General features: G+C 42.3%; 1 protein-coding gene across 1 annotated transcript; it reads left to right on the forward strand.

The window, feature by feature from the left end:
* Window positions 1–221: 221 nt before the first annotated feature.
* LOC120108092 (zinc finger CCCH domain-containing protein 32-like) lies at window positions 222–2,338 on the forward strand. Its single transcript, XM_039121634.1, has 5 exons — window positions 222–439; window positions 515–623; window positions 707–793; window positions 905–1,234; window positions 1,411–2,338. Exons 1-5 carry the CDS (start codon window positions 222–224, stop codon window positions 1,762–1,764), a joined length of 1,098 nt encoding a protein of 365 aa, XP_038977562.1. The 3' UTR covers window positions 1,765–2,338.
* The last annotated feature ends 20,859 nt before the right edge of the window (window positions 2,339–23,197 follow it).

Here is a 23,197-nt window from a genome sequence, read left to right on the forward strand (position 1 = left end):
TAAGAAAGTGATCTTTCATTAGTTGCATGGATGCCATATATTCTGTAAATGCTGTTAAATATCTGGATACTAATGCTGTTTTCTTTTCTTCAGCCGCTTGATGGTCTGTTTGGAATTCCGGGGACTACTTCAGGGTTAGCGCCCAATTCCCTCACAAACTGTAGCATTGACACATGTTCCTGCAACAAATGGTCCTGCTTCTTATAACTTAAACAAGAGTAATGTTCCCTTGCTATTATTTTCAGAAGGGGCATTGCTTGAGAGGTGATAAATGCCCTTTCATGCATGGACCACAACAAACAGGTAATCCTGTTCCACAGCAGGTGGTGAAGGTTTCTACACCTCCTCCTGATCCAGTGTCAACCATCAAGAAGATTCATGGGGTCTCAAGGAATGTACTTCTCAGCAAAGCATGGATGAAGCAAAGTTTGACAAGTTAGTTGAAATGCCTCTTGCTCCTGTAAAACCTGCTGCAAAATCTGAAAATGTACCCGACAATGGTTTTGCAAATAAGCAAACTACATTGCCTTATGCATCCGAAGATGAGCTTCCTAGCTTCCAGCAAAGCAATGTTCCTGTCGATGGTGGCATTGCTCTTGGCCAGCCCCGATGTCATCGTCTCAGTCTATAGATGAGCACCTTCAGAATGGCAGAGAAGCTGATGAGTCCTTGAGAGAATCCTCTCCTGGCTTCGATGTTCTTGTAGACAATAATGTGGAAGAGGTCTGATTACTTCCATGATGAAGGTGGCTTTCGAAGAGCACCTGTTCAAGGAGGAAGGAATCTGAACCATGTCAGTGATTTTGACTATCACCATTCTGACTATGAGCCCTCTTCCCAGTTTGGAGAGAGATCAGTATAATGGAGTGTTTGAGTATGACAGTTATGGAAGGTTAGATAATCGGTATCATCAGAACAACAGAGGATTTCCTGTGAGAGGATTCTGGATAGAGCATCAATGCCTGAAAAGAGAATGCTGCAGAGAGAGAAGAGCTATCATGACATAGATGGGTCAGATTTACGCCATCGGTTATTGAAGCGAAGAAGGCCAGATGGTTCTAGATCGGCTCTTAGTCCTGATCGCTGCGGCAAACTCGATCAGAGGGATAACCATGCTCGTCATGCCCACAGGGGTGACCGACGTATTCATATGGAAAGCTCCATAAGCAGTCGTCTGCAAGGTCGAATAACTCTCCCTGCAAGATCTTTACCAGATCGACCTACTGATCTTGCGGTCAGAGAGAGATAGAGATAAGAGAAGACACCGAGGAAGATCATCGCCTGCGAGGTCAATAAATTACCAAGGAAGGTACCACGATAAAATAAAGAGGCGGCCTCACGATGACTTCTCAGATGTGAGGAATGTTGGTGACCAGCCAATCATAAGAGAAGATGCAGATCCTCTAAACTTTGCTGGTCCAAAAAAGTCTTGCAGAGCTCAAAGGTGCAAAGCTTTCGGAGAATTTCCAAGATCAGAAAAACATCAAGTTGGGGAAAACTTTTGGCGATCAAGAATCTGAAGGTTCTTCATTTGAGGGTCCAAAGCCTCTCAGTATCATTCTGAAGAGGAAGAGAGAGCCCGCTTCTGGAAATGGTGCAATTTCCAGCAATGGGGATAACAATAATCAGAGAGATATTGAAGGTGGGATTGGTTCTTCCGTCACAGCAGCGACTGAGAAAGAAGGTGATTATGCTGCTGACTGCCTGCAGAATCCAAGGTTACTGGAGTTGATGAAGAGGAAGAAGAGGGAATTATCCCTGTAGAAGAAGAATTACCTAACGATGGTCAAACTTCAACTAAAGGAAATACACATGAAGTGGAAGTTGGCATGACAGTGGGTGCTATGGATGATCAGGAGCTGGAAAATTATGGCCAGAGAGATGGAGAGTCTGACTGTGAGGCAGTTGAGGGTGGGGAATTCAAACAAGAAGATGCTGAGAATGCATATCAGGAGGATGAAGAGGATGGACGAAGATGACTTTGCTAAGAAGGTTGGTGCCATGTTCTCTTGAAGACTCTGTATTGGCTCTTTGAATGCATGAAGAGGCACCAGAGGCCAATGATGTCAACTTTTTGGGTCTTTTGGAGTTTCATGGCACCACAACTGGAGTCTTTTTTATCCTATTTGGGTGGTTACAAGAAAAACCTCGCACGGGGAGAAGCTAGGGTAGTTTGAAGGTTGACCATATGCATTGTAATTTTTGTGGCTCTGCAGTTTTCTTTACTGGGGTTTTTTGGGAGCTTGAGTTGTATTAGATACCTAACAGATATTTATTTGGTTTATATTTTAACCAGATTAATAAGATTATGAATTACCCAAAAAAGGTTTGCTCCAGACTTCTTGAGTTTGATCTGTTGCTTTCACTGCTACATTCTCATGTTCTTTTAATGGAAAAACAGATATCGAAGAAGTGCTGCAAATGAGTTGACAGCCAAAACCATGCGATATGTGAAGGGGTATAGCAATTAATGAATGAAAATAGGATGGTTTATTTGCAGTAGATTTTACCACCCTTTCATATTATAAGGCAGGCTGAAGCCTCTCCAGCCTGCAGTATTTGGTAGCAAGAAGTTGTCATCGACTAGCAATATATAACGTAGAATTTTTTGACATTAGCATTCCTGCAGATTGTTTCAGCTAATTTTGCACTTTATTTCCCTTTCGGCACCTGTGTGTCACCCGCATGATTCTTTGTACTGCACCAATGCTGCGAAGCAGCACTTTTTCATTCGTTTATGATTTGGTGTCTGATGAGGAAGCTTATGCTATTTTATTCTTAACAGAAACACATATCCTAATGCTCTAAGGGTCTCTAGTTCTTCCTTATTCCTTGATTTTTCCAAAAGGAACTTATCAAGGCTTCCATGATTGACGTACGACTCTTATAGCTCTTCATTACCATTAACATAGGGAACTGAATGCCTAGAGATGATGAGTTGGTTACATTCCAGTTGAGGTGCTCAAGTTCACGTCATCTAAACATCCATCTTTCTTCAGAGTAATTACCCAGTGTCCAAATGTTTATTGAATTTCTTGGATGAGTATGAAGCAAAGATCGCCATTGCATATTTCCATGCGCCTGTCAGCCTGTTGGTCATTGCTTCAATTGCGTCCGGCAGAGTCATCTTCTTTGAACTCTCGGGCTGAACATTGAATGCCAATCAAACACCATGAATCCTTCCAGAATTTGATACTTTTGCATTCCCCATATTAAATTCATACCATTAAAGAAATTTTTCGGTTCTTAAAAGACCTTCCTGAAGGGAGCAGCAAAACTCATTTGATGTCTAGAGAAATTGCCTGGCCTTCTTCTAGCTCCATAATACAATTCTAGCAACAACTCCTCTATGGCTTCTCAGTTTCAATGAATCACTTCCACCATCATTCAGACGGTAATGCTAAGCCGCAGTTTCACAGATCTCTAGCACCTGATCCTCCTTCCAATTTGTTTCCATGCCTCATCTTCCAACTCACTAGACACATTCCAATTTGGACTTTTTTCATGGCCTATCCAAAGAAAGTTTCACTGCATTTGATCAAACCTCTTAACAAGCCATGTTAGAAGATGAAACGGAGTCATCCAAACTTGGGGCATAGCAGAAGGCACACTGTTCACCAACACCAATCTAGCACCAAAAGGCATTGTGTTCTCTTTTCATCCATCCAGTTTTTCTGAAACCTCCCTACTAGAAATACCCAATCCTCCTCCTTCAGCTTGGAGTCATGAAGCGGAGCACCCAGATATTTGATAGGAAGGGAATGCTTTTGGCAATTTAGAACTATGGAACACCAGCTAATACTTCCTGATATTCGACCAAGGTAGACTCTGGAAATCTTATCAAAGTTAATTTCCTGTCACTAGCTCAAAACAGTACAGGATGTTCCTTCAAATTTCTAAGCTTATCTAGATTTGGTTCGCTGAAGATCAAAGTGTCATCCGTGTAATGTAATGTGTGTACTACTACTATTTGTCCTAATCCTAGCCCCTGTATCAGCCCCTCCTGCACTGCCTTCTTCTTGATCCTTAACAAAACATCTGACACCAACCCAAAAAGAAGATAAAAGTTCGCCCCGGCAAAGTCCTCTTGCACACCTAATCCATCGACCTAGCGTTCCATTGATCAATAATGCCAACTTGGAATAAAATAGGATCAATTCAATCCATCTTCGGCACTTCAATCCAAAAAATTCTAGCTTCCACTAGCTCTAGAAGGAAAGCATAATCGACCATGTCGTAGGCTTTCTTGAAGTCTAATTTACACAAAATACCATCTTCAACTTTTTACAATGACGAATAATTTCAGGGGCACAGGAGTGTTCAACAAGCCGATCCATCATCAGTGAAATTATTTTTAACCACCCTTGCATCAGTGAAATAGGCCGACAATGTCTGTGCCTTACCACATCTTTCTTGGGTATCAATGCAATAACGGAGTAGTCCAATCTTAGCAGCTCTGCCTTCCCTCAATAGACTTCATCAAAGAGTTCCATGACATCGTCTTCGATAAGGCTCCAATACTGCTGGTAGAAGTGTGATGGCCCGGTCAAGGTCCGGTCCGCTTGACCGGCCTGACCCGAGCTTGGCCCAGCCCAAGCTCGCATCAAAAAAAAAAAGAAAAAAAAAAGAAAGAAAAGAAAGAGTAAAATGGAGAGGAAGACTCCCACCAGAAGTCTACTTCTCTGTCCGACTCCTGGTAGGAGTCGACTTCCGAGAGCTAGGGAGGCTTTGCTCCTCTATATAACACCTCCCTACCCCCTAAGCCCTCCACCTCAAGCTCTATTCTTCCTTTCCCTCTCCTTCTTCCTTTTCCCATTGAGTTCACGGTTGCCTGTGATTGTGCTCGCCAGAAATCGGGGCTGCCGGACGCCGTCGGATCCGAGTTAACGCCCTCTCCTTCTTCCCATTTTCTTCCTATTCTTCCCACGACTAGGAATTGCGGCCGCCAGCCGAGAAATCGGCTGGAATTCGACCGAAAAAAGAAGACCCTGTTTTTCCTCCATCTTTCTTCCTCCTGCCAACCACCGCCCTCACCGGCGTTCGTCGCCGAGGGCCTTAGCCCTTCCATGCAATGGCCCCGAGCCGAAGCCGGACCCCACCCGCCGGTGAGAGGGCTGGGAATCCTAGGACAACCGAGCCCAAAACCTTCCCTGTTTGGCTCTATTTTGGGTTGGTTTCGGCCGGCCGGCCACCACCGCCGGCTGCCCAACACTGCCCTCTACTGCCCGCCATCGCCACCTCGCTGGGCCACCATGGCCAACCATCAGCCATCCTCTCTCTCCCCTCTGTTATGCCGATGAAGAAGAAAGAAAGAAGAAAGAAGTGTGGAGTGATTGATTAAAACCCTATTTGATTTTGATGAGCTCAAAGCATTTGAGTATATCTTTTGTCTACTAATGAATTCAATTGAGTGTTTCAGTGAAAATCTTGTCTAAGTGTCTCTAGACTTGGTTCAAGATATTTTGGATAAGTTTAAGAAGTCAGTTTGAACCAAAGTCTGAGACTCGAGTCGACTCCAGGATATTACGAGTCGACTCCAAGCGTATCAGGATCACTGGCACGGGCTCGAGTCGACTCCGGATCATTATGAGTCGACTCCGACTGAGAACAGACAGACAGACAGAAGGAATCAACTTAAAACCTGTCAGCGAGTCGACTCCTGAAGTGCGCGAGTCGACTCCGATGTTTACCGAGTCGACTCCGGAGAAGTATGAGTCGACTCCAAGGAGTTATAGGCAGAAAAGTCAGAGAGCGGTTTTCGACCCTGAGATTCGAGTCGACTCCTGTGGAACGCGAGTCGACTCCAAGGATTGGCAGGTCGACTCCAAAGAAAGCGAGAGTCGACTCTCAGCGGTACACAAAGAAAAAGTCAGAGGGCAGTTTTTGGACTCTGAGATTCGAGTCGACTCCCGCATTGCACGAGTCGACTCCGAGACACCGCGACCCCAAAGAAGACAGAAGATCAATTTGCTGTCTCTGAGATTCGAGTCGACTCCCAGACAGCTCGAGTCGACTCCAAGGCAGCGCTTCACTAAAAACACAGAAGACTAAGTTTCGGAAACTGAGAGCCGAGTCGACTCCGGAACAGTTCGAGTCGACTCCAAGACTGGACGAGCCAAAAGACAGTAGATCGGAAGTTCGGGCTCTGAGCGCCGAGTCGACTCCCAGGATTGTCGAGTCGAATCGAGTAGACCAAATTCAAAAATAGATCCACGGACTTCATGGGATGAGCCGACTCCGAAAAAGCCAAGTCAGCTCCAGAAGTTGGCGAGTCGACTCCGGGACAAGTCGAGTCGACTCCCAGTCGAAGAGGCTACTTTAATTCAAATTCGGAACAGTTGCCGAGTCGACTCCAGAAAAGCTTGAGTCGACTCCTGCTACCGCCGAGTCGACTCCTGATCGCGCGAGTCGACTCCGACCCACCAACGGACATATTGTCAGGTTGTGCAGAGTGTGCAGAACGGGCAGAAAAAGGTCTCTAACGGCTAGTTTCCGTGGGGGATGGCTTAAATAGCCTCAGAGGACTGTAGCAAGGCAGAGAACAACTATTCCACTCAAAGAAATCAAGCATTCAATCTCTGCAACCTGTTCTTCAACAGAAAAGAGGGAAGAGCGACATTAACTCCATCCAACTTCCTCTTCCCAGCATTTAAGGAAGCCTCCTCCTGCATTCAAGTCGATCACACATTCAAGAGGAGACCCGAAGTTCGAGAAGCCCTACTCAACTCCAACTCAAACGTGTTTGAGGGCTTCTAACTTCTCTTCTGGTTATATTGTTGCTTATCTGCTTTTGAGAAGCTTTGTTTTCTGTTTGTCCCTTTTATTTACAACTTGTCTTTGCTTGATTCAATCGGGGGATTGAATCAAGAGTCTTGAGGTTGGTTGGTGAGCCGAGTGTAAAACCAACGTGTGTAAGGGTTCGATTGTGATCCCGAGAAAACAATCGGGGTGGTTCTAGTCGGTGAGCCTGGGAAAACCGACCGAGTTCGTTGTGAGCTCGTAAAACAACAAGTTTGGTTGTGAGCTTGTAAAACAACCGGCTGTAATCCAAGGGGTTATAGTGAATTCCCAAGTGAGACTTGGGGAGTGGACGTAGGAGCAAGGGTTAGCTCCGAACCACTATAAAATCCTTGTGTTTGTGATTGTTTGTCTCTTTCCTTTACTCTCATTTCATTCACAGCACATAGCAATTAATTAATCATCTGGGTAAAGCATTAATTAGTCATCCACAACGTTTTAAATAGCTAAATTCTTTTAAACCCAATTCACCCCCCCTCTTGGGTTGTCTATCTGGGCAACAAGTGGTATCAGAGCCTAAACTCTTCTACCCTAAGAGTCAAAGATCAAAATGACAACCCCATTTGGATCTTCCCACATTGAGGGTCAGTCCACCCAAAGACCCCCATTCTTTAATGGATCCGACTACTCATATTGGAAGGCTAGGATGAGAATATTCATCCAAGCCCAAGATTATGAGATGTGGACCATTGTAGTAAATGGGCCATACATCCCATCCATATATGTAGAGGGTGTCACTGTACCCAAACTAGAAAAGGATTGGGATGAGCATGACATGAGAAAGGTGTTAGATGTATGCCCTAGAAGCCAATTTGGCTGACACATTTTTGATTCTAGGGACATAATTTTGTACTTGACTATTTATTATTGAATAAATAAAAGGCATCTTTTCATTCATATTGTTTATGTGTCTATGAATCATCCAAGAAATTAATAAGATGATGATACATATTCTCAAGAGTTGAGAATTTGAGCCATGTATCATTGGTGATTAATTTCTAAATGCTCCTGATCAATGGATCATCACGAGGACGGTGATCGATCCGATCAGTGCACAGATCACTTTCCTTCTGGATGGACGAGACTTGAGTCCACAGTGTAGGGACACTGAAGTGATAGTGCAGGTGCTTGTTAGAGAACAAGGGTACTGAGCGTGACCAAGACAAGAAGTCACTTGGATGTCTATCCACTCGTCAGTGACTTGCTTGATGTTGCAGTAGTGTGACTGGTCCTTTGACCTGCGGTGCTTCGGCTACTCACAGTGAGGTTATTGTAGTTTGACTACACACATACATGGTCTCTAGCCATATGGGTCCATGCAGTGTAGATTGGCTGCAGTAGGTTCACTGTAGGAGTAGGGTATGCACCTATAAGGAATCTATCGACCTTGATAGAAGAGGAGTGATCCTATGTGATTTGTTAGACTGAGTTCTAAGACCTTGGCCAGGGCAGTAATATAAAGTGGAAAAAGAGTTTTCCACTATCCAACTCAAGTCGAATAAATCTTGACATATGACAGACGATGGGGTTTGACGAGTTGTCCATGACCTCCGTCCTGTAGGGATCCACGATAGTAGGACTGTATCACATGTTAACTGCACCTAGAGGTTCATCATTCCATTCTGCTGGGTAGCCACTACATGCTGCTAGGTGTCACTGGTGGATGGTGGGACTCATAGGGATTATCTTGATGATCGATAAACCCTAACGAGTTGAGTTGGAATCGTTCCAACCCATTGAAAGGAGTTTTCAATGATATTGTGATAGAGATCATAATATATCTCACTACCAGTCAGAATAGAACCTATGGGGTCACACACACTAGAAGTATTGACCGATCCGATGGTTGAAATCGTGATTAGGAATCACAAGTAATCAATTTGATTGATAAGAAGTTGAAGAAGGAACAAAGGAAATTAATTAATTGGACTTAAACACAAATCCTACTTCGGGTAGGATTCCTAGAGTCCTAATTGGATTAGGACTGGGAATCCTAGTTGGAGTAGGACTGGGATTCCTGCTTGGAATAGGATTCCTACAATCCTAATGAGATTAGAAATTTTGAATCAAAATTGGATTCCTACTTGGAGTAGGATTCCTAGAGTCCTAATCGGATTAGGACTTCGGATTCAAATAGAGTCCTAATTGGATTAGGACTAAAATCAAATATGTCCTAATTTGGATTAGGGTTTCTTAAGTCACAATTAATTATTAATCTAATGAATCAATAAGACTCCTAATTGGATTAGGATTGAAGAGTTCAATTAAGTCAAAATTGATTTAAGTTCTAATTGGATTAGGACTTACCTAGATTGGATCCTAATTGGTTCACCCTTGGGCTAAGCCTAATTGGATTAGGGCTTGACCACATTAGGGCCTTTCAAACCCTACTTAATGTGGATTAGGGTTTACCATGAGGAAGGGGATATGCCCCTCCCTTTTCCATGTGGACAAGGGAGAAGAGAGCCCCTCTTAGGAAATAACTCTAGGGCTCCTAGATTGTAGAAGCCCTAGATGGTTATAAAAAGGGGCAAAGGGGGCCGGCGCCCCAGATGAGCTCTCCCTCTCCTCTTCCATCACGTGGCCACCCCTCTCCCTTCCTTGGTTCAGCCGCCATCAGCAAGGGGAAAAGAAGAAGAGGCGTGCACCTCTCCTTGGCCTCCTTCCTTGGTTCCAACGCAGGGAAGAAAAGAAGGCTGCGTGGGGATTCTTCTTCTTCCTCTTCTTCATCCTTCTTCTTCCTCCTCTCAAGCACAATCAAGGGTTGATTGAAAGAGAGGAAATCAGCCATCAAAAGAAGTCTTTGCAAGGGAGCTAGCACCCCGGGAAGACAAGAGAGCTTTGATCGGATCACTGCTTCGTGTGGATACCCGTAGAGGCCGGGCACTTGAACGGCTTCAAGCGAACCTTCATCCTAGACCACGAACTTCAGTTTGCGGTGATCATCTACCCGCACAAGGTGAAGATCTGATCTTCCTAAAGGTTTAAAAAGTTTTAATTCTTATCTAACTACGAACGGTTCATAAAACAACGTTCATGCGATGAACGTCGATCCCGCTTATGCCGATTCCGCTGCCATCTGAATTTTTGAAATATCAACGGCATGGGCGGGTTCCCCAACAAAAGGCACAACTAAATTCTAAAGCTATGAATGTGCTTTACTGTGCCTTAGATAGAAATGAATTCAATAGGGTCTCAACTTGCAATTCTGCAAAAGAGATTTGGGACAGACTTGAAGTGACCCATGAGGGCACGAATCAAGTCAAAGAATCTAAAATAAATATTTTGGTTCATAAGTATGAACTATTTAAAATGGATTCTAATGAAACAATCACATGCATGTTCACTAGGTTTACTGACATTGTCAATGGCCTAAAAAGCCTTGGCAAAAATTATACTAACAGTGATCTTGTCAGAAAAATTCTTCGCTGTCTACCAAGGTCATGGGAAGCCAAGGTGACGGCAATCCAAGAAGCTAAGGACTTGAACAAGCTTCCACTTGAAGAGCTCCTTGGATCCCTAATGACCCACGAGCTAATAATGAAGCAGCATAGCGAAGAAGAGTCCTCCCATAAGAAAAAGGTAATAGCTCTTAAATCTACTTCATCTAACAAAGACTTGTCTTGCAGCAGCAGCAGTGAAGAAGAAGAGCTTGAGGGAGATGATGGTGAGGCTCTTCTTGTGCGCAAGTTCAGAAAATTCATCAACCACAAGAAGTCCTATCATCAAAGGAGAGGCCCCTCAAATTCCTACCGCAAGAATAAAGGTAAGAAAAGGGAAAGTGAGGGGATTGGGTGTTATGAGTGCAAGAAACCGGGGCACATTCGAGCTGAGTGTCCCTTACTAAAGAAAGGAAGCAAATACAAGAAGAAGAAAGCTCTCGTCACTACCCTATCGGACTCGGACTCATCATCATCATCATCGGATGATGAACAAGAAGAAAAGGCCAATCTCTGCTTCATGGCCAATGAAAATGAGGTAACGTCCGAATCGCATCTAGATTTTACATTTGATGAACTTTATGATGCATTTAATGAATTAATGATAGAATATAAGGCCATAAATCTTAAGAATAAAGAACTAAAAATAGCTAATCAATCATACCTACATAAATACGATAAATTAGTTAAGGATAAGGAATTAATCACCAAAGAAAATATAGAACTTAAGACAAGCAACCAACTTTTAACTCAAAAGACTAATACCTTAACTAAAGAAAATGAAAGGCTGAATAAAGAAACATTAGAACCTAAAAAACATAAACAAATCTTAAACAAGGCTCTCACAAAAGAACTAAATGATCTAAAAGCAGAAAATCAAACACTAACTAAAGAACTTGAAAAATACAAACCTTTGGTTGAAAAATTTACATATAGTTCAGAAAAATTGAATATGATACTTAATAGTCAACGAGCGGTATTTAATAGAGCGGGTTTAGGATATAAACCTAAAAATAAGCAAAAACTTTTTAGTAACTTCTTTGTTAAAGCTGGAGAAAGCAAAACTAAGAAAGTAATCTGCTTTTGTTGTGGAACTGTAGGACATAAGGCAAATGTATGTAACTATAGGAAAGGGAAAACTAAAAGAAAAATTAAAAGGGTATGGGTTCCAAAAGGAACCAATATGACTAACCATGAAGGACCCAAGAAAACATGGGTACCTAAGATTATATGATCTGCTTGTGTAGGAGTGTCTTGCAGCCAAGGTCAACAAAATTGCTGGTACTTGGATAGTGGCTGCTCAAGGCACATGACGGGTGACAAGGATCAATTTTTCACCCTTGAAGCTAAGAAGGGAGGTGCTGTGACTTTTGGAGACAACAACCAAGGTCACTTCATTGGTATTGGTAAAGTTCAAATTACCCCTTCTACTTTTATTGATAATGTTAGATATGTTGATGGTCTTAAGCATAACTTATTAAGCATTAGTCAATTATGTGATAAAGGTTATGATGTTATGTTTAAACCATCACTATGCATTATAACAAACCCAAATGACAATAGTTTAGTTTTTAAAGGAATTAGACGTGGGAATGTGTATGTTGTAGACCTTGAAGATCTTGCCAAACATAACCAATGTTTAGTTGTTAATGAAACTAAGGATAATAATGCTAGTTGGTTATGGCACCGTAAGTTAGGTCATGCAAGCATGGACACAATAACCAAACTAGTTAAAAGAGATTCCGTGATAGGTTTGCCAAAATTAAAATTTGAAAAGAATAAAATATGTGAAGCATGTCAATTTGGCAAACAATCTTGAAATTCATTTAAATCTATAAAGTGTGTCTCTACCTCTAGACCTCTAGAACTACTACACATGGACCTATTTGGACCAACTAGAACCACTAGTCTAGGTGGAAATAAATATGGTCTAGTCATTGTAGATGATTATTCTAGATACATATGGATTATGTTCCTAGCACATAAAGATCAAGCTTTTTCAGTTTTTAGAAAGTTCCATAAGGAAGTAACAAATGCTAGAGATTCTTCAGTCATAGCCATTAGAAGTGACCATGGAACTGAATTTGAAAATCAGTTATTTGATGAGTTTTGTAGTAAAAAGGGGATAACCCACAATTTCTCTGCACCTAGGACACCACAACAAAATGGAGTTGTGGAAAGGAAAAATAGAACTCTAGAGGAAATGGCTAGAACTATGTTATGTGAAAGTAACCTCCCTAAGTACTTTTGGGGAGAAGCCATTAATACTTCTTGTCATATATTAAATAGAGTTCTATTGAGACCCATTATAAAGAAAACACCTTATGAACTTTGGAAAAACAGAAAACCAAAGGTAAACTACTTTCATGTTTTTGGATGTAGGTGTTTTGTTCATAACAATGGGAAAGATAATCTAGGTAAATTTGACTCTAAATCTGATGAGGGCATATTCTTAGGTTACTCTACAACTAGTAAAGCCTATAGAGTCTTTAATACAAGAACCCTAGTTATAGAAGAATCTATACATGTTGTATTTGATGATTCTAGTGACATCTCTTCTAGCAAGAGAGTTAATTTTGATGATGATGCTGAAATTCTTGAAGAAAAGATAGATGAGATGACATTACAAGATAAAAATCAAAAATTAATTGAAGGTGCATCATCAAGCCAAGAGGCTATTGTGGATCATGGACTAACTAAAGCTTGGAGGTATGCTCACGGGCATCCTAAGAAATTAATTCTAGATGATCCATCTCAACCTATTAGGACTAGGGCATCCCTTAGGAACTTAAATAATCATCTAGCTTTTGTTTCTCATTTTGAGCCCAAACACATAGAAGAAGCTGAAAAAGATGTAAATTGGGTAAATGCAATGCAAGAAGAATTAAACCAATTTACTAGAAACAAAGTATGGAATCTAGTTGAAAGACCTACTGGATTTATAAAAATAAACTTGATGAAAATGGTACTGTAATAAGGAATAAGGCTAGATTAGTAGCAAAGGGTTATAATCAAGAAGAAGGTATAGATTTTGATGAAACCTTTGCCCCGGTAGCTAGACTTGAAGCAATTAGACTTTTGCTAGCATTTGCATGCTCTAAGGACTTCAAATTATTTCAAATGGATGTAGAAAGTGCATTTTTAAATGGGTATATTAATGAGGAGGTATATGTAGAACAACCTCCTGGTTTTGAAAATCATCAATACCCTAATCATGTTTATAAATTGAACAAAGCACTTTATGGTTTGAAACAAGCACCTAGAGCATGGTATGAGAGGCTTAGCAAATTCCTATTAGAACATGAGTTTTCTAGGGGAAATGTAGATACAACACTGTTTCTAAAGAAGAAAAACCAAGATATGCTATTAGTACAGATTTATGTTGATGATATCATTTTCGGTGCTACTAACAATCGCCTCTGCGAAGAATTTGCTGATTTGATGCAGAGTGAATTTGAGATGAGCATGATGGGAGAGCTAAACTACTTCCTCGGGCTTCAAATCAAACAGTCTGAAGGAGGCATCTTCATCAATCAAGCCAAATATATCAAGGAGATGCTCAAGAAGTTTGATATGGAGGGAAACAAGTCAATCAGCACCCCCATGAGCTCATCATGCAAATTAGACCAAGATGAATCAGGTAAATCTGTAGATCAGAAACTATATAGAGGTATGATAGGATCTTTATTGTATCTTACTGCAAGTAGACCTGATATCATGTTTAGTGTTTGCGTGTGTGCTAGATATCAGGCTAATCCTAAGGAATCACATCTAATTGCAGTAAAGAGAATCTTTAAATACCTAATAGGAACAAAGAATATAGGGTTATGGTATTCTAAAGAATCTAGCCTAAACTTAATAGGATACATAGATTCAGACTTTGCTGGATGTAAACTTGATAGAAAAAGCACCAGCGGGTCTTGTCAATTTCTAGGTGAAAACTTAATCTCATGGTTTAGCAAGAAACAAAACTCGGTTGCATTATCTACTGCTGAAGCTGAATATGTTGCAGCCGGGAGTTGTTGTGCTCAAATCTTATGGATCAAATAACAATTAGAAGATTATGGCATTAAACAAGATAAAATACCCATTAATTGTGATAATACAAGTGCCATTAATCTAACTAAAAATCCAATTCAGCATTCAAGAACCAAACATATTGAGATAAGACATCACTTCATAAGAGATCATGTACTGAATGGTGATGTGACACTACAATTTGTCTGCACTGATGATCAATTAGCTGACATTTTTACAAAATCCCTAAGTGAAGAGAGATTTAGTGTGCTTAGGAGGGGATTAGGAGTGATTGATCCATCCTAGTGGTATTTTCCACTAGTTCATTGATTTTGATGATTAGATTGTGGTTAATATAGAGTATCTTTACAATGATCATCAAATCAGATCATAAGTTAGTGATTTTCTCTCATTCGGCACGAACATAGCATGATTTTTAGGTGCGTGCCAAAGTTCGAGACGACTCGAGTAAGTTTCAGAGTCGGCTTGTAAGGGGGAGTCGACTCGCGCTTAGTCGGGAGTCGACTCGCGCATAAGGAGAGTCGGGGTCAATAGGCGCATAAGGAGAGTCGACTTGCGCATACTTTGGAGTCGACTCGAGGTCGAGTCGACTCGCGACTCAGAGGAGTCGATTCGCAGTCGGGATCCGACTTTTTAACCCTAACTTCGTCGTTTCGAAAATATTTCTATTCTCCGCCGCCACTGTTCACAAGCCCTAGAGCCGACTCCTAGGTCGTCCCCGGTCGTCCCCAAGCCTTTTCCATCGATCTTTCACCGTCCATTAGGGATTTTTCCCATTCTAGGTCACTATGCCTCGTAAAGCCGTTGTCCGGAAGAGGTCCCAACCCGAGGCCGGTCCCGAGAGGCGTTCCAAGGCTCGGCACGATCCCGCGAGGCCACAACCTCCGGCTCGTTCCCCGCCGAGGGCGGTTCCCGCGAGGCCGTGCGCCGGAAAGGCGGTCTCCACCGGGAGATACGTCGATTTCGACTATCTCTCCCGGGAGGGCTTCACCATAGGTGAGAGATTGCGTGTCCAGGGCTTAGAGTATTTCCTCACTTTAGATCTCCCCACATACCCAGGCCTTATTAGAGAGTTTTACGGTACCGTCCATAGGGAAGATGGGGGTATCGAGGGCACGGTAGCCGGTGTCTGATAAGTGCTAAATAATGCATAAATTAATATCTTATTCATAGCACTTATCATTATTTTAATCCACATATTTTGTAAATTCTATTAAAAAATTGTGTTACCTTCATCATTGCATTTTAATAAATTATTAAAGGTAATTCAAGTTTGATTTGATTATTTATTGATTGAGTCTAATATATGCAGGTTGAGTCAAGTTCATTAGGGATTATTCCTGGACCTAAAAGACATGCACCCCGCAAATCAAGACCCTCTGATTCAGTCACCCAACTCTTTTCCCACATGATCCTATTTTAATAAAATTCCTTCGATCATTTGTCTCATAGATCTCAAAGCACACCATCTATCGTCGCACGAATCCCAAAGCTTAACCTACCTCCTCCATTCATTCCATCTTCCCGTGTCATAGCTTCCGATCCATATTCCTAGATTTCATGGAAACAAACAGAGCAAGGGAGCTTGATCTCTAGCATTCACGGATTAGAACTCCCCATTCTAGATCATCTCCCAGTGTTTGTTACCAGCAACCGCTAGTTCCCAAGCTGGATCCTCTTCTTTCTCCCGTTCGGAACCAAGACCCAACTGCATTGTTCTCTATTCCCAAACCGATTCCCCTGTTTCGAGATCCTCTCAGCCGTGAGTGCCAATCCGAGTCTTCTCTTCACTCCTTCCCAGCCGAAGCAACCACACGAGATCCCCACGTCCACGAACAAACTCCTCTGTTCACACTTCCAGCCGTTCGACCAACGCCTTCCCATATTTTCCTCTCAACCGAATCCAAACCCCCAGCCACGTTCTCCTCTTTAGAACCAAACCAGCACTCATCCATGATCTAAACTCCCAGCTCCCGAATCTAACCTTCCATTATCCACGAAACAGAGCAAAGTCCAGCTCATCTCCTCCACGTTGATTCTCCCATATCCAGCTTCTCTCCCGTCCGCGATTCAAGGACGATCTCCCAGCTCATTTTATCTTCATCCGAATCATCCCAACATCCCCTGTTTCTCTGCGACCAGGCTTCTTCCACGTCCACCAGCGAGGGATTCTTCCCAGCCGAAGGAAATCAAATATCGAACCGAGCCATATCTAAGCATCTTCATTCCATTTTCCTCCCAGCGTCTGCATATCTATGGGATGAACTCAAATCCCAGCTTCAACCGTTTCATCCACGGATGAGCTCAAATCCCCTGTTCGCATTCATCCCGTTCCATCCCGTCTTCATCGCCAACCAAACTCAGGATCCGTTCGCCTCCCAACCTCCCAACATCCTGCAGCCGTCCGCGTTCGAAGATCCCGCAAGCGTCCGTGCCTCAACCCCCTCAGATCTCTTCCGTCTTCTCCGCTTGTGAAGCCATATTGCATCCGCGAGCCCTTCTCCCAGCTTATGTGATCTCAGCGCCAGCGTCTCAGGTTCATCACCCGCGATCTCAAAGCCACGCGTCCCAGCTCCCGTCCGAGCTCATCCGTTCGCATCCCAGAGCCTCCAGCCGTCCGCGTGTTGATCTCCAAAGCCCAACCATCCCGTGATTTCAGCATCGGCGACCAAGCTTCCGCGCGAGCATCTCCGCATTCCAGCCGTCCGCTTCAATCACGTCCGTTTTCATCCTCCCAGCTGCTCGTCCACGCGATTTTCCAACCGTGAACAGCATCCTCAACGTCCCAGCTATCTTCCGTTCCCAACATCTTCATCTCCCCTGTTCCCAACTAAATCAAGTTCATCCTCCCGTATCCACCGTTCCAACGTCCCAACCGCGTCCAAGATATTCAGCCGTGTCGCCTCTGCGTTGAAGCCACATCATCTAAATCCCCTGCAACCTCGGATTACAAGCATATCCCCGGATGCTAACAGAGGAGGAGAGAGGGGGAGCTTGCAACTATAAAAGGGGAGGAGACGTACCCCATGAGGGATCTCTCCTCAGATTCCTCCTTCCCCACCGGGGGGGGGGCATTCCTCCTCTTCCCCACCAGGGGAGGGGGCTGCTCCCTTTTTCCTTCTTCTCCCACCGAGCTCTCTTCTCGGGTGGAGTTCCCACAAGAATAAAAGGGGAGAGAGAGAACTTTTGGGTATTTCGGGAATGAATTTCCATAGAAGTTCAAGAGGGAGAGGAAGCCGGCGGAAGGAAGAGATGGAAGCCTGCTGCTGTGCTGCTACCGCTGTCCACCACTGCATGGAAGCTTGAGCTCCTCTCTAGGGCTGGATGCAGCCCTAACAAAGGGATAAGGGTTTTATATTTGATTTTATATTCTTGGGGTTGTATGAACTTATTGTTTTTAATGGAAATCTTCTTTTGAATCATATTTAATTTCTGTGATTTTAAGTATGATGTTCGTACAACTGTTCTTCATGATCACTAAGTAAATATAAGATAGTCCATGCTTAGGAAAGATGCGATGTGCTGCCACCTTAGATTAGGGTAGACATTTCATGCCAACCGAAGATGGATTATGCCCAAATTATTTTTGTGAATTTTTATTTAAATGCTTATTAGGCTTGTAGCCAATTTGCATGTTTATCCAAGAATAAAATAAAATATAAATAACCCTTGTTCCGATGTTAGTGGTGAATTTCTTGCCCTAGGTTCTCCCAAACTGATATCCCTTTAATTGCATTTTCTTTTATTGAATTGTTTAGTTTAATAGTCTTCACAGATTCATCATTTTAAATATTTTTATTTTTAAGAAAAATAACTATACCCCAATCCCTGTGGATCGATACCCGTAATCACTATCCTACCAGATACGTGCTATTGCGTGGTCTTTAAAGTTGACTATCAATTTTTGGCGCCGTTGCCGGGGATTGGTAGCATAGTTGTTTTTCTTTTTATTAATTTTTTTTTTAAAAAAAAAATTTCAAAAAAAAAATAAAATAAAAATAGTTTCTATTTTTTTACTTTCCTTATCTCCTTCTTCTTTCTTACTAATTCTTGATTTTTATTTTGGTGTTATTTGATCAGAAATCAAAGAAAAAAATCTGGAGCGATCAAAAAGGGAACTATTGGCAAAGGAATGCTGTAAAGGTTTGCTTTAAAAATTGCTGGAAAAATTCCTCTTGGTAACATCTGAACCTTTCTTATTTAAATTTCCTTGTGTGGTGATTGTTTGATTTTAAATTCAGCAAAAGTGTGAATGCATGCTTGATACACATACACCAATTAATTTGCACATAGTAAGGGCAATCACACCAACAAGATAAGAACTAGATTTCATCACCAGATTCTTGCCCAAATTAGGTGAACCAATTCTCACATAGCTTTCACCTTAATTAAAATCAATTAGACGTTGGCCCCTAGGGACATTCGAGCTCAATAGGACGAAGATCACCGAAAGTTGCACCAATTTCGCTCTGTGGCTCAGTTGATGTCTAGGCATGCTTTGTCCCTTTAAGGGAGACAGTTCATCTGTTCGAGGCAAGTGGGTTTTAAGTGGGACCTTTGCAAACGCATCGTGACCCCTCCACTTACCTGGGAGCTTACCTGGTCAACTCAGTTCATTAGACCGGATTGGAGGCTTAGGTGCCCTCTTCAGACCAGTTAGGAGCTGTCTAGTGATTTTAGGGCAAACATGAGGAATTGATGTGTTTTTCTTTTAATGCATGCTTAACTGCGCCTGATGCGTCTGGCTGAAGACGTTAAACTTAGCGCTTGTTGGGAGGCAACCCAATTCTCGTTGGTTATTTTTGCATATTTTCTTGTCGCATTTTTTTTATTTTCTTAACAGGATCCCTCATATTACTGATGCAACTACGGTACAATGTTTCTATCCTCCATATGCATCATATTTTTATAATAATAAAAAAATAAAAAAAATAATAATATAATATTATTTAAAAAAAAATTTTAAAAAAATAATAATAATATAATATTCAAAAAAAAAAACATTGAGGACAATGTCTGATCTAGGTTGGGGGGTAATAGGATTTGAATTTTGAAGGAATTTTTCGCATTTTCACATTTTTAAGTGAATTTCAAAAAAAAATGAATTTCAAAAAAAAAAAAAACACAACTAATTTCTATGCTTTAGTGCTAAAATGATAAACACACAAAGTATATAAAATCTAAAAAGCCCAATAACTAGTCAGGAGTAAGTCAATTTGAGTTCTTTTTATTAAAAATTCTTTTAGCGAGTTGTAAGATAATTTTTACTTTGGAATTTCACAACACACATGGCCTGCACTTCTAAGGATTAGGTTCAACATTATGTTACTAAGTCTAGTAGCAACCTTGAGTCCTGATGAATCATTCATATCTAATTCACTATTATCCCGTATTTATTGTAAAAAAAAAAAGAATTTAGTCAGGTACATCGAAAAGGGCTACCTATCGTCAAAGGTCAGCGGGCTTGTAATGAGGAACCCGAGTATAGGTCCGTAGGGGAGTCTTGATGCCCAACACCTTACGCCATCTGGTGTGGGAGTGTTGACTGAGTGCTCGCTACACGGAGGAATCATTACAAGAGTAAAAGTGCGTAATTTATAAAACTCAAAAAAAAAAGAGAAAAAGAAAAAGAGAAAAAAATATAATATTAACCTTGAAAAAGACGATAGTGTGAAAGCCGTCGTTGTAAAAATTCGAGTAAACTGGAATATTACAGATAAAGCCCATGAGGTATTAAAGTAAACATCTACAACTCTCGAAATCCTGCAAGATAGGATGATTTTGAATCAGTGATTAGGTCTTATCTGACCAATTCTTGGAAACTACTAGCTTTAGTAGTATTTTGGGGATCTAAAGCCTTAGCTTGTGTATGGTCCAGACATCACCGAGCACCCAAGTATAAATTAGCCTTACAACTCTCTAACGGAAACTTAATGACTTCAACTTAAGTTGCATCTTGATCTAGGATTTGGGCTGACTTAGTAATTAAAACTTTGTGTGCTTTTGAAATTCTTGGCATTAATGCATTTGAAATTAGATTTTATAAAACAATAAATTCTTTCGACAGCAGTTTGTGGGTATCTGAGCCGGAAACCCTCACGAGACAAAACTCGTCCACTAGGGCCACCTAGGGGTTTAAAGCCTTATTGCATACGGTAAATGCAATCGCGATTCCTGCGAAAGTGAGTTAGTTTTTATTTTGCTTGAGGACTAGCAAAATGTAGGTTGGGGGGTGTGATAAGTGCTAAATAATGCATAAATTAATATCTTATTCATAGCACTTATCATTATTTTAATCCACATATTTTGTAAATTCTATTAAAAAATTGTGTTACCTTCATCATTGCATTTTAATAAATTATTAAAGGTAATTCAAGTTTGATTTGATTATTTATTGATTGAGTCTAATATATGCAGGTTGAGTCAAGTTCATTAGGGATTATTCCTGGACCTAAAAGACATGCACCCCGCAAATCAAGACCCTCTGATTCAGTCACCCAACTCTTTTCCCACATGATCCTATTTTAATAAAATTCCTTCGATCATTTGTCTCATAGATCTCAAAGCACACCATCTATCGTCGCACGAATCCCAAAGCTTAACCTACCTCCTCCATTCATTCCATCTTCCCGTGTCATAGCTTCCGATCCATATTCCTAGATTTCATGGAAACAAACAGAGCAAGGGAGCTTGATCTCTAGCATTCACGGATTAGAACTCCCCATTCTAGATCATCTCCCAGCGTTTGTTACCAGCAACCGCTAGTTCCCAAGCTGGATCCTCTTCTTTCTCCCGTTCGGAACCAAGACCCAACTGCATTGTTCTCTATTCCCAAACCGATTCCCCTGTTTCGAGATCCTCTCAGCCGTGAGTGCCAATCCGAGTCTTCTCTTCACTCCTTCCCAGCCGAAGCAACCACACGAGATCCCCACGTCCACGAACAAACTCCTCTGTTCACACTTCCAGCCGTTCGACCAACGCCTTCCCATATTTTCCTCTCAACCGAATCCAAACCCCAGCCACGTTCTCCTCTTTAGAACCAAACCAGCACTCATCCATGATCTAAACTCCCAGCTCCCGAATCTAACCTTCCATTATCCACGGAACAGAGCAAAGTCCAGCTCATCTCCTCCACGTTGATTCTCCCATATCCAGCTTCTCTCCCGTCCGCGATTCAAGGACGATCTCCCAGCTCATTTTATCTTCATCCGAATCATCCCAACATCCCCTGTTTCTCTGCGACCAGGCTTCTTCCACGTCCACCAGCGAGGGATTCTTCCCAGCCGAAGGAAATCAAATATCGAACCGAGCCATATCTAAGCATCTTCATTCCGTTTTCCTCCCAGCGTCTGCATATCTATGGGATGAACTCAAATCCCAGCTTCAACCGTTTCATCCACGGATGAGCTCAAATCCCCTGTTCGCATTCATCCCGTTCCATCCCGTCTTCATCGCCAACCAAACTCAGGATCCGTTCGCCTCCCAACCTCCCAACATCCTGCAGCCGTCCGCGTTCGAAGATCCCGCAAGCGTCCGTGCCTCAACCCCCTCAGATCTCTTCCGTCTTCTCCGCTTGTGAAGCCATATTGCATCCGCGAGCCCTTCTCCCAGCTTACGTGATCTCAGCGCCAGCGTCTCAGGTTCATCACCCGCGATCTCAAAGCCACGCGTCCCAGCTCCCGTCCGAGCTCATCCGTTCGCATCCCAGAGCCTCCAGCCGTCCGCGTGTTGATCTCCAAAGCCCAACCATCCCGTGATTTCAGCATCGGCGACCAAGCTTCCGCGCGAGCATCTCCGCATTCCAGCCGTCCGCTTCAATCACGTCCGTTTTCATCCTCCCAGCTGCTCGTCCACGCGATTTTCCAACCGTGAACAGCATCCTCAACGTCCCAGCTATCTTCCGTTCCCAACATCTTCATCTCCCCTGTTCCCAACTAAATCAAGTTCATCCTCCCGTATCCACCGTTCCAACGTCCCAACTGCGTCCAAGATATTCAGCCGTGTCGCCTCTGCGTTGAAGCCACATCATCTAAATCCCCTGCAACCTCGGATTACAAGCATATCCCCGGATGCTAACAGAGGAGGAGAGAGGGGGAGCTTGCAAATATAAAAGGGGAGGAGACGTACCCCATGAGGGATCTCTCCTCAGATTCCTCCTTCCCCACCGGGGGGGGGCATTCCTCCTCTTCCCCACCAGGGGAGGGGGCTGCTCCCTTTTTCCTTCTTCTCCCACCGAGCTCTCTTCTCGGGTGGAGTTCCCACAAGAATAAAAGGGGAGAGAGAGAACTTTTGGGTATTTCGGGAATGAATTTCCATAGAAGTTCAAGAGGGAGAGGAAGCCGGCGGAAGGAAGAGATGGAAGCCTGCTGCTGTGCTGCTGCCGCTGTCCACCACTGCATGGAAGCTTGAGCTCCTCTCTAGGGCTGGATGCAGCCCTAACAAAGGGATAAGGGTTTTATATTTGATTTTATATTCTTGGGGTTGTATGAACTTATTGTTTTTAATGGAAATCTTCTTTTGAATCATATTTAATTTCTGTGATTTTAAGTATGATGTTCGTACAACTGTTCTTCATGATCACTAAGTAAATATAAGATAGTCCATGCTTAGGAAAGATGCGATGTGCTGCCACCTTAGATTAGGGTAGACATTTCATGCCAACCGAAGATGGATTATGCCCAAATTACTTTTGTGAATTTTTATTTAAATGCTTATTAGGCTTGTAGCCAATTTGCATGTTTATCCAAGAATAAAATAAAATATAAATAACCCTTGTTCCGATGTTAGTGGTGAATTCCTTGCCCTAGGTTCTCCCAAACTGATATCCCTTTAATTGCATTTTCTTTTATTGAATTGTTTAGTTTAATAGTCTTCACAGATTCATCATTTTAAATATTTTTATTTTTAAGAAAAATAACTAT

Source organism: Phoenix dactylifera, unplaced genomic scaffold (genome assembly GCF_009389715.1).
Source record: "Phoenix dactylifera cultivar Barhee BC4 unplaced genomic scaffold, palm_55x_up_171113_PBpolish2nd_filt_p 001167F, whole genome shotgun sequence".
NCBI classification, from domain to species: domain Eukaryota; kingdom Viridiplantae; phylum Streptophyta; class Magnoliopsida; order Arecales; family Arecaceae; genus Phoenix; species Phoenix dactylifera.